This window comes from Biomphalaria glabrata, chromosome 3 (genome assembly GCF_947242115.1).
Source record: "Biomphalaria glabrata chromosome 3, xgBioGlab47.1, whole genome shotgun sequence".
Lineage (NCBI taxonomy): Eukaryota > Metazoa > Mollusca > Gastropoda > Planorbidae > Biomphalaria > Biomphalaria glabrata.
Window position 1 is genome coordinate 12,593,523 of NC_074713.1, and position 13,019 is coordinate 12,606,541.

Consider the following 13,019-nt stretch of genomic DNA (forward strand, 5'->3'; position numbering starts at 1 on the left):
TGAAAGAAAAAAAAATTAACATTTTAGATAAATGTTTCCTTTACTTTTAAGCACTTTGTGAAGGCTCCTAACCAAGTCTAGTAACTCTAGTAGACCTAGTCCAATTGATTTATAGTGGTTATCAGAAGAGACATTTTTTTCACTTCTTTTTTATTTGATAGAAATCTAAATAATTATTTTCTAAAATTCACACTAATTAGCTTATGGCGTTGAATTTGACACCCTATATGTTATGGTTTTGATATATGCCAGCATCTCAAGTGGGTTTTAGAGTGAAAACCGGGCATTGCCGAAGGACGAATGACGTCACTTGTAAAAAAGAGGAAGACAGTAGGTCCGAGAAATGGCGACTCCGTGATCAGTCTCGTTGGGGGGTTATTGGGGGTTGGACTCGCTCAGTTCTTTGACTTTATGGAAATATAATTAACTCACCCTAAAGACATTATTTATAAAAAGGATTGGTGAATTCGTATTTTGGAGCAGAAATGTCGGCAAATATGTACAGAGTTGGAGGTAAGTAAAAATTTCCAATCATGTTGATTGAAAGAGGAAAGAGGCATGCATGCCTCACAAACCAAGCTGAACGGCGTCTTGATATCTACGTAACAAAGTTTCTGTAGTATGATTAATGTTGTCATGTGTTAATAAGTTATGAAAGTAAAATGTTTTGAATAAACGTTTTAATTCCTTGGATTATAAAAATAAACAATTAATTTTAAGTAATTTAACGTAATTATTGTAGATCTAGATCTAGTCCAGATCTAATCTTCTTCTTCTTAACCTATTAGCGCGCAATATTCGAGGTGTGATATGGTTACCGATCAATTCGATTTTAAAATTTTTTATTAATAAAAACTTCTCTTTTAAACCATTCTTTATTTTCATTTATCCTATAATTTGTTTGTTAATGATAAAATTAAAATGTAAATTTATCTTGCAACTTATTGATATAAACATGCATATAAACACATACACGCGTATTAGGGACTATTTTATGAAAACAATGTCGCCCCTCTCCGTAAACTTTAACTAAAATGTAATATATATTATATATAGATTCTAGATCTACTAGTCTAGATTATATAGATCTATATCTAGACAATCTATATCTAGCTTGATAATGATGGGCCTAGATCTAATATACAAATAATATAGCCCCACAAGACGATAGAAGAGGTGGTGCATCTTCATGGCAGTATGATATGGGGGGAAGTGAAATTTAGGAACTAGACTCTAGTCTAGTCTATTTTGTCTAGATACTAGATCTAGATCTAAAATATAATCTAAATTTGAAGAGCTTTTCAAATCAAAGTGTGATACTGATAAAATAAAGACAAATTAGGACCTAGGTATAGCCAATAATAGTCATAAGTCAGACCTAAACACAATTTGCTTCTTATTGTCATTTAAGTCCGACTTTTTTTTGTTCAGTTTCGATCTAGAGTTTAGCCTAGTTTAGGAACTATTATTAATATTAGACTAACCAGTAACTAGATAACTAGACTCTATATTCTATTGTCTATATCTAAATCTTATAATACTAAAGACCTTATATCTTATAATCTTATCTTATATAATACAGACGTTACTTCAAAAAATAAGATGATTATGTCCTACGCGTCATGCATTTAGTCATGCATATTAACCTGATGGTATAAATAGTATTTTAGATCTTTTATATAAAAGTAATGACCTCTAGACTGGATACTCTATAACTCTATCAGACTATCTAGATCTAGATCATTAGAATTAGAGCTAGAAGTAGATTATAGTTCTCTATCCTCCTATCTATGATGTGGCCTTTTAAATGTCTGATTATCTTTTCTCTTTGATACCTCTCATCATGTGACTACTATAGAATAGATACATAGATCTGACCAAAATCTAGTGACATAGTCTATAGGCCTATTTAACATCTATAGTCTATATATACTAAACTAAATTATAGTATAGAATTCATAGAATCTATATTGCTATCTCCTCCTCCTAATGAATAAGAATGAGGGAGGAGGAAGAGACATCAATGCAAATAAATTCCATAAAACCAAATAATTATTCTTAAGATCTGTAGCTCTAGATCTGAATTATTTTCATATATCAATATAAAATATATACCAAATTAAGATATATATATTAATCTGGACTCTCTAGACTGCTCAAGTGACTGTGTGTGTCAAGCTTATTTTAGCAAGAAAATATTTTGTAAAAGTTTTGGATGTTCCTTCAGAGTTGAAGATAATCTACTTCCTAGTCCAAACCTCCAGCAGGATGATGGGGGTATGAACCAGGGACCATTGAGATGACTGAATGACAGTCCAGTGTGCCTACCACACAACCAGGCAGCCATCAATCCAATGTGTTTGGGAATTTTTAAAAAGTTGGGGAAAGATTTAGATCTTGAATAATCTACATATTCATTCAGCTACCTTATTTGTTATCATTGGCATACTTGCATGAAGGTTTCATACATTATTGATTTTTCAGAAAAAATTAACATTGTCTTTATTTAGGCCTCATTATAATTTATCTATATTTAAACTTGACACTATTGCCATTGGGAATTGTATACCAAAATTTGGACCAAAAAAAATATGCCCTGAAAGCTTTGTTAAAATGTTGGAAAAAAGATAAATCAGGGAGTCACAACTATCTGGATACCAGAAAATAGCACATATATATATATTAATTAAAAAAAAACATTTTGCTTATTTATGAGTAGTTATAGTTTTAAGTGTAATTGTTTCTACTACTAACTGCTCCTGGTAGGTCTTTTTTTTTTTTTAAATAAATCTCAATTTATTATTATCTTAATTCCTCATAATTCATATCAATTCTGGACAGTTTCACATATATCTAGCAAATATTTAAAGTAAGTACTTAGGTACCCATTTCAGACCTTGTGGTCTATGGGGCAGATGATGTAAAGGTCTTCTGTTTCTGTTTTCTATGATTATTGAGGGTCTCATATGGCCAGCTCAAACACTAAACCCATTAATTTTTTTAAACCACACATGATGTGATGTAATACACTGTTGTTAAAAGTCATCCTTCAAGTTTCAGAGGAGGGGGCATGAAGAAAGGTTTGACTGAAAAGTAGACTAGGCAATGTAAAATAATAATATATAATATAATAATATAAAAAAAAATCCTGCAAAGAAAAACTGCTTACTGGGGAAAGTGGTGGTGGGGGGTTTGGTTACATAAACGGTCACAGCACCCCTTTGATGAAAGCCAAGGGACAGATGAAATGAGATTCTAAATGTCAGGTACCCATTACAGCTTTATAGACTAAGGCACCCTAAAAATCCCAAATTCAAAATCACAGTCTTCACCTGGATTTGAACCTGAGGCTCATTGGTTCGGCAGCCAAGTGCTTTACCATTTGGCTTTCATTCTCAATAGTTAAATAAAAAGCTTTATCACAATCATCATCATCAGTCCCTTGATTTGCTTTGTAAGAGAGCTGTGAGTGGTTCTTCACATAACATTGTAACAGATAAAATTCAATTTTTTTCATGACGAAAAGTTTATGCTTACTAATTGATATCTTGACATGTGATATTGAGGTTAGCTGTCATTTTAGAGGCATAAACATTTGTTTCTAATAACGATACAGGGCTGACCTTAGGCATATCGCATATATGCAAAATAGGCAGCCGACTAATGCCTCCGATTGATTGGGGCCTTGCACAGGAAACAGAACCTAAAAAATAGCGAGACTTGTGCCCAATGTTATATTGGTGTACTCTAGGTTTTAAATAAATTGTGTTTATAATTTATTTTTTTCGCTGTTTGTTATATTTCTATTTCATTTGGGGCCACCAAATTCACTTCACATAGACTTGTGCCCAATGTTATATTGGTGCACACTAGGTTTTAAATAAATTGCGTTTATAATTTAATTTTTTAGCTGTTTATTTGTTATTCTTATATTTCCTTTGGGGCCATCAAATTCACTTCACATAGAGCCTGACAAATGTATTACTATAGTATTTAAAAAAAAGACTAATAAGGTCACTAAAAAAAGGAGTTGTATTGTTTACTAATGTTTAAAGTGGTTTTACAATAAAATACATCAGTGTTAAGTCCACACTTGCAAGTCTGTACTGGCCATACAAATAAAATTAATAGCTACTAAGTATTTTCACAAAAGACAGTAACATATTAAAGTAGTTGTAATATTATTTATAAGCAAAAACTTGTTAACATCTGAAGCAATTTAATCATATAAAAATTTAATTTTATAACAATAAGTTTAAGTAGATAACTCAGTGCTTTTACGGTTTTAAGGTAACAAAATATAAAGATATTAAATACAAATATTTGACTTTATGTTGCTGTTAAAATTACATGTTTGTAGAAATAAATAATGAAATTTAATAAATTTAGAAAATTTCTTTGTAAGTGTCTTTTTCTATGTACTACTTTATGCAAAATATATATTTATTTAAAAATGGCAATGGAGAGTGAACTGAACCCTAATAGTATATATTCTTAGTAAAATTCTCAACTTATTCACAACTCAGCCTCATCAAAACAGCAACAACAAAAAACAACTAATTTTATTTGAAAAGCACTCAAATGATAAAATTTAAAATATTGAACATAAAATAGAAAAATAATTATATATATATATATATATATATATATATATATATATATATATATATATATATATATATATATATATATAAATTACCTCACATTCTTGAACAAAGACAATATATAAAGAAAAACCTGACTATGATTAATAGAGAGCTAAAGGAAGGGGGTGCTTAATATATTCATGATCATTATACTGGCAGCCTCTTGGTCAGTGTATACACAGATTGTTCATTTATAGATACCATTAAGAACTTTTAACTAGCAAAACCAGTTGAGGAAAACTTTAGAGATGGAAAGTGAACATTAGAACATTACAACTGTTAATAGATTAATCCCAGCTCACACACAATGTAATGGAAATGAAAGAGCAAATAAAAAAAAATGGGTAAGGTGCAAGCAGCCAAAAGTGCTGCTGCATCATAAAGTGGAGAAAAACTAGATTTGAATGAGTAGAAAGATAATTCAAAATCCCCTAATATCTTGGGATTAAATTTAAGTATTTTTCTTATTATTACATTAACATTGAAACATGTAGATATTTTGAATAAAAATTTATTTTGTTCTAAGCAGTGGATGTCAAGCTTGTATTCAGATGTGTTAGTCAAGTTATTAAATAAAATTATAGATATTGTATGAATAAGCTATTTATAGCTACATCGCAATACATCATTTCCAACAACAAATATATCCCTGGAAATCTTTTTTTTTTTTCAGACTATGTATTTTTTGAGACATCCTCAACTGCACCATACCAAATTCGTCGAATTGAAGAGTTGAATAAAGTAAGTATTTTAAAAAAATCTGCATGGTTTTCTTTCTTAATAGTGTTACTCAAGCTGTGGTGCATGTTTAATAAGTAGTGAAATTAATAGAAGGGATGCTGCCACAATAGCAGTTGAAACATTTATCATGTTCTGACTTCCTGAACCTGATATAAAGCTAGATGCCAAGTGCAAAAAGAAAAAACTATCAAAGTTCTCCCATATAATGTAGAAACAATTGTAACTTCCATGCTAATTTGTGGGTGTGCGCAGTAAAGCACATATGAAGTATTTCATAACATCATTTAAAAAACAACACCTCAATATATTTAAATCATACATTTATAAAATAATTCATCCTTTCCTTACTTGAGTTCCTGCTGGTTTTCAAATGTGGATGTAGAAAAAGGTTCGTAAAAGTGTGTTCCCATCACTGAAAGCTATAATAAACATTTTTTTTGTTTATACCCTCACATTTCCTTTTTTTTTAAAAAAGAAAAATGGGAATAGACATAATAAAAAAAAACCTCAGCTAGTCTATTACAGTAATACATGTTAATTAATAGGTGTCATTAAGAATAATTTTTCATTGAGGTCTATATGAAAAAAAAAGTCTATAAAACTAATTAAATCAAATGTAAAATTCATACCCATCCAGATGTCCTTAGTTAAATTAATTTTGTTAATCAAAACTCTTAGATGTGTACAGTTAAAGAAAAAAAACTTTGTTTATAAATAGGGATAGTATGGCTGTTTTTGTAATAATAAAAATTGCATCTAAAAGATATTTTAAATAAGTGTTTATAAAATTTGGCATCTTGTTTACTTGTGTACAGATTTTTAGAGCAGCATTATATAAATAAGGGGCTACTATTTTGTTGCTGCTAAGTACACAGAATACTATCTCTAGTTATAAAACTAATCTTGCAGACTTGGCTTAAGAACATAATAATTTGTTTCATCAAATTATGTGGCCATAGATGGTGGTTTTTTCTTGATATATATGAACAACCCATTGCACAACAAAATGCTTAGTCATTTTATTCAAATTGTATTATAAGGAACTGGTAGAAAGGGTAAATAACTCACACATTGTCTCCTTGTTGATTGTGCTTCACACTTAGCATTTGACTGTCTGCGGTGTCCCCTGCAATGTTTCCTCTGTAGCAGTACAAGAAACAAATATTCCTATAAAGTAAATTCAAAATGTTCCTTATTTTTGTATGGAACCAAATTGGTAGCTCTTCATGTAAGTGTTTCTATTCACAATCTCAGTGTGCTGGTCTATATGACCCTATGACTGACTCACAATTAAGTTTGCTTAATCAATATCCTTTAATTCTAACTAATTTTGCCATTCGGAAATGTGACCATCATGAGGTGAGTTCCTAAATAATAATAAAGGTACCCGACACTTTTTGGGCTGATAACATTTCCTTTTGTGTAAAAGATGTCAGCTATTGAAATGTAAAGAAATATCACTAGGGTATCCTAGCTTTGAATGTGTATAACTATTTTTGTAACCAATATTTGTATCTATCTCTACTTTATTTCAGACTCAAAATGGAAATGTTGAAGCCAAAGTTATGTGTTTTTATAGGAGAAGGGATATATCCAATTCACTTATTTTATTGGCAGATAAGCATCACAGTAAGTAATATAGCTTTTTAATTGTGTAGCTCATCAATAGAAATGTTTTTGACATTTAGAATCTAGTATAGTTTGGGTTCAAAACTTGACGTGGTAACAATATTTAGTCCTACACATCACATTGATTATTTATGTGGGTGGCAGTGTTTGTTTAAAGAATAGTTTGCTTTTTTTTTTTATCTGCTTAATTAGATGATTGAGCTCTGTTAGAATGTATTAATTAACTAGAAAATCTGAAAATGTTATCGTTTTTGTCCTGCTATGGAATGGAAAATTATAGTACCTAAACAGGATGTTAACAATTATTCTTTTTCTTTCTCCTTCCTTTTTTAAAATTAGTATTTTTAAAAACTCTTTTGCAAATAGGGAGGACAAATATCTACTTCTTATACTTCTCTTTGGGATAGATATATATACAGGGCTTTTTTTTTTTAGTAAAAAAAAAAATAGGTGCTGGTACTCAGTGATAGATTGCCTAACTTTAACTACTAGTAAATTTATAATAAGTGGAGGCACAGTGGCTGATCGGTAAGGCCCTTGGCTTCTGAACCGGCGGTCCTGGGTTTGAATCCTGGTGAAGACTGGGATTTTAACTTAAGGATCTTTGGGCACCTCTGTGTCCACCCAGCTCTAATGGGTACCTGACTTAAGTTAGGGAAAAGTAAATGTGATCGGTCATTGTGCTGGCCACATAAGACCCTCGTTAACCATAGGCCACAGAAACAGATGACCTTTACAATATCTGCCCATGAGATAGTGTCTGAAAGGGGAACTTTTTTAAATTTATAAAAAGCGTTTAAATAAAAGAAAAGTAATAATTTTTCTCCACATTGATAAAGGTGCTGGTAGCATACTGTCAAAAAAAAAAAAAAAAGCACTGTGTATATATATCCTCAGTACTTTTTTTTATCTCTACAATAAAATCCACTGGGATGCTGGCATTATTGTGTGGTTTATACGAATAAGTATCTCCAGTCATATGGCTAGTGTAGTGATACAGTATCCAAGCCTAACCAGAGATTTGTGAAATGGTGACAGATCAACACAAATCCAGTTTATAAAATAAATTCTATAAGTAACTAGCTGGGATGTCTCCAGGTCCATATGCTTTAGTCGGTTTGAAAAGAGTTAGCTTAGAATGCTAGTGCAAAGTATTTATTAGGTTTGCTGTTGTTTCATTAGCATTGTGGATTTTATCTTCTTACAGTAATGGGGTTGTCTCTTTTTTTTTTTCAATGTATTTTTTAAGAGTGTGAAGTAGATTTTTATTGTTGTCCATAGTGATTATGTTATTTATATATTCACTCTGCAGCTGGGTCAGATGTTTAATTTTACCATGCTTTTTGTGCACTCTTTCAGTTTTAATTTCTTAACATTTAAAAATACTTTCTGCTTGCTCAATTTCAAGTTTGGTATATTAATCATATTTTATTTATGTCTTTGAGGATTGCTTTGTTGAGGCTTTTTCAGGCATCATCCATTGGTTTATGTCTTATTATTTATTTTGTTTAGCTAGAAATATGAGCATATTTAGACTTACCCAACCCCCCCCCAAAATTATGTTCTTTTTAGTCAAAATCTGGCCTATTAATATAGTCTGGGAAAAAAAAAAGAAGTTGAATGCACAAGTATCTTCATGGCTGCAAACCAGTTCTTTAGCCTTTCTAGAATAAGTGATAATAATTTGCTGTAACTGGTCACAGTTTGGAAATTGCCTCATTTTCTTGGTATAATGACTGACATGTATGAATCTTAAAATGGGCCTAGATTTATTCTTTTAGTTGTTTTGAGTTACAGGATTGTCATTCCCCTAAGTTTCATGGCTTTAATGCTCAAAATAAAATTCTAATCTTTGGTTGAAGCTGATTCATGACTCTGGTGGCCTACGCTGCCTATAGATACAAATGAAGGCAGCACAATGGTTTCTAATTGAAAGCTAACATCAGTTGATTTCATCTGGTCTTTTGGTGCACTTTAAAACTCATCATATTCATAACAAAAAATAGTGTAGGCATATTAATCTTTGTTGGCGACCTATGCATCATTAAGCCACTACTGTTGTATGTTTTACTGCCTGGCCAAGTAGTCAACTGTGTGTGCACGGTGACCTAATAGCTAGCCTAGAACTTAGTCTCCAGTTAACTTAGTCTCCAGTTATTACTTATATGACCTTACTATTTATTTATTTGTGTCATGTAAGATGACTGTTGACAATGTTCATGCTGCTTTGTGTTTGTCTATGTTGAGGGTGAAAAGGGTATTCTCTTAGTTTACCAACCACCTTTAGTTTAAAATGGCTTCCCTTCTCTCTCTCTCTCTTTCCTCCTCTCTCTCTCCCACGCCCCCTTTAGCCACCTCAACTCGTATGCTCGTCTTTCACAGCACAGGCCGTTTGCATTCCCCCTCCTTCGTTTTTTTTTTTTAAACTTAAACACCACTTCTCCCCCCCCCTTTTTTTTTCCGCCGCTTTCTCTGTCTGTCTTTCCCTCCACCGCAGAGAAAAGTAGTCCCCATATTGGTAAATGAGGTCAAACTATTTCTTGTGCGTTGCCGAGCCATTTCATCGCTCTTTCCTTCCTCCCTCAACAGGACCCCATCCTTATTCTTTGAAAAACAAAGGTCAGCTGGAGAAGTTAATGGTTACTTCCCTTTGTGATCTATTAATTTCTAGTATTGATCTGTTGTCAATAGTATTCTAGGTAGAGGCCTGAATGCGAAGGCCTGCTGCATTGATTTCCTGCAACTTGTTAATATTATTGGGTTGTTGCTGCTGTCAATATAAGGCGCAACAGTAAATACTGTAAACCTCCTTTTCCCCACTTCCCGGGGGAAAAAACTATTTATAAGAAAACGCTCTCAACTAGTATTGAAGTAGAATAGCTCGACACTCGACCATATTGCACTAAAATTGAGATCTAGTGGCACGTCATATTTTAAATGACATTGTATGAAACTGAGTTTGTAATGCAGCACTAGTCACACAGTAACTATATCAGTGTAATAGTCACAACCGTGGTGATATCTCATACTAGAGTGCTACAGTTTCGACATAAGCCATGTTGCATGATTGTGCGAATGGCGGAATAGCATAACATGCGTTTGTGCCTCCCTAGTAGGGCGCTCTGCATAAACATATAAATTAAGTATATAAACTTGGCTTGTCAACATTTTAAAACAATCCTTAGCGCATATCATGTAAAATACGTCATCAAATGAAAAACGAAGAGGTCAAGACAATGTCTTTTTGTAAATGTGACTTTATTTAAGTAACTGAGCAACGTGAATGCACGTCTCTTGAGAAACAAACTTGGGTCGGTGGGACTATGCTGATAACTGAGGCTGTCAACAGGTACTCTGTTTCTTCCAATGCCTTGCTTTCTGATGCTAGCACACGAGACAAATTACTTTAAGTCGACCCATACGTGACGTGATTGTTAGCTTCTGGTCACGTGGGTCTCTTCTCACCCGAAACGATCTCAATAGGAAGTGGATGTGTGGCTGAGAGGCCAAAACCACTTGGCTACGTCTTAGTTACCTAACAAGGGGACTTGAGTTCGAATCCCGACTCGAGCAGAGTTGTGTTTGCTGAGCGCGTAAAGGCAATTCGGGAACCTTCTACCAGATACCCTCTCCCCCAATAGTCTACAAAAGATTTTTGTATAAGCATGAAAGATGCGCTATTTAAAAGCAATGAAAAACAAATGTATCTTACTATCCCGTTCTTGCAGCCACTACATAGACATTGGACACAAAGAATACAAACTTTGTAGGCCAGATTAGTTCTTTCCTAATTATCTAAATATACCTTCGTGTACTTCTATTGACACACTTTAACTTAGCTTAAGCATCAATATTTTCTGGGGCGTGGTAGTAAAACGCTTGGCTTCCGTAACAATGTGCCTTGAATTGGAATCCCGATGCAGACTGGGACTTGGAACTTGAGTTAGTCCACCCAACTCGAATCGGTACCGGACATACGTTGGGAAAATGCGGTTAATCGTTGTGCTGGCTACATGACACCATCGTGAACCACAGAAACTGATGAGCTTTATATTACGTGTTCCGTGGATCGCAGAGTCTTAAAGCGGTACCTTTACTTTTACGATCGTTTTTTGAAATAGGCTAAATAAGTCAAGTTTATTAGCGCAATCAAGGACATACATTATGTAAACCAAATGATATAGTTCTGTAATGTAACCTAAATGTTAGATTGCTATGAATAGTAACTCAGTTTTCGGTCACTGTAATGTAGCCAAGACTCTATTAGCTACTAATTGTCGATGTCAACTAAATGGCTAGAATGGCTTGATTTCGGTCGTCTCGCTTTACACCGAGACATAGATCGCTAGCAGTTGTTCTTATCGTTCAATAAACATGTGAGTTTGTGTGTGTGTGTGTGTGTTTTTCACGTGGATTTTGAGAAAGTCTGCGTCCACTAACCGTGTGGGTTATGCTGACGTCACGTCTAGTCCAAACTAGGCACGCTAGAGTGTACTCTTAAGGGGAGGTATCCCTAGAGAAAATTGAGTTTTAGGTCTAGGATATCGATTTTTAACTAATAACATAATTAAGTAGATCAATCATTTTTCTTTACATTACAATAATATTTATTGCTTAAATCTGTGTCTAAAACATGTTTTTTGAATGTTTTTGTAAGGTCTATAAGACAAAATCTTAATAAAATTTATACTTTAAACTCATTTTTCTCAAAACGTTAGTTTTTGCACATGTCATTGTGCTTTACAAGGAATTTCTCCTAAACTACTTGATAGATTTTGATGAAATTCGAAACACTTCTTAAGGACATCATTAACTTTACTCGTACAATGATTTTTTTTCAATATTTTATTTACTTTTTTTTAAAAAGTATTTTTAATTAATATTTATCCTGTTTTTTTAGGTCTAAAAAATACTAAAAATTAAAAAAATTGTAAAAAATTAAACATACTTAAATCTTTAATTCCGACGTTGTATCAATTTAGAGTATCCTTTTTTCTTATCTTTTAATTCAATTTCATGTATTTCTGATCAATAGTTTTTACAAAATTCAGACTTTTAATTTGTATACAATAAACAATATGGCCGCCGTTACCATGGCAACCATTATTAAAAAAAACTTTTTTTTTAGCATCATTTATTTTAGAATATCATTATATGTTACCATAACAAATTTCAAGGGCCTAGCTTCAGAAATAACAAAAATAAGATTTTCAGGGATACCTCCCCTTAATGAAACGTTACCGGTGTTTAGTACATCTGAAAGATAGTGTGTTGGTTGACATGCAATGTTCGTTGAAATAGCGGTAATTGTGTACATCAGAATGAAAGTGTGTTGGTTGACATACAATTAAGCTTACGTTAAAAAAAAATGGTCAGAGCGTTTACATAAAGAATGAAAGGATAAGACCTAAGAAGTGGCATTTTAAAAGTAACGTGAAATATAGTTACATTATATTTCTTATGGATTGGAATACTAATAATAAAAAAAACTTAAGCTTTAAACTGTCAAAACTATTCAGTGTATGTGTACATTTCAGTTTGGAGGCGGGTCGCCTCTTCTTTTAGAGGTCTATAGGAAAAACTTCTATAGATAGTGTTTGTGTTTTCTTTCATGTTCTTTCTTTGAAAACATTAAGTGTAATTGAAAATCCAATCTCATTATTTCACCTTTACCTTTAAGGTGCTCAAAACAGGTGGGACTGTTACTTCTGGTCTTGTGAAAGTGTTTTTTATGCATGTCTAAACTATTTTGAAATTCAAATCTCCCTCTCACACACACACACAGACACTTCAAGGAAGGCAATTATGTACCATTTACAGATGTTGTTGTAATCTTCTGAAACTAACCATTTTCTACTTTTCTTGCAAACTTTTAAGTTTTCTTGAATTAACAGGAAAACAGGAAAACTAGTCTTACAATGACTAGGTATGGGAAAAAAACAACAGAAAAGTGGAGTAGAAAATGACCTAAAAACTTGAGATTACATTTTTTTTTACACAGGT

At 32.5% G+C, this 13,019-nt stretch overlaps 1 protein-coding gene across 7 annotated transcripts in view; it reads left to right on the top strand.

The window, feature by feature from the left end:
- The first annotated feature begins 298 nt into the window (after positions 1–298).
- The window catches only part of LOC106062776 (metastasis-associated protein MTA3-like), a 30,197-nt gene continuing 17,476 nt past the window's right edge, over positions 299–13,019 (top strand). For 2 of the 7 annotated variants that reach the window (XM_056023522.1, XM_056023523.1), the window contains exons 1-3: positions 301–513; positions 5,320–5,387; positions 6,923–7,016. In XM_056023522.1, the coding sequence (XP_055879497.1) occupies positions 486–513; positions 5,320–5,387; positions 6,923–7,016 (190 nt within the window). In that variant the 5' untranslated portion in view covers positions 301–485. Of the gene's footprint in view, positions 514–1,014; positions 1,037–5,319; positions 5,388–6,922; positions 7,017–13,019 lie in introns of those variants that run through there. The other 5 variants (XM_056023525.1, XM_056023526.1, XR_008776913.1 and 2 more) reach the window with 4 other exon arrangements.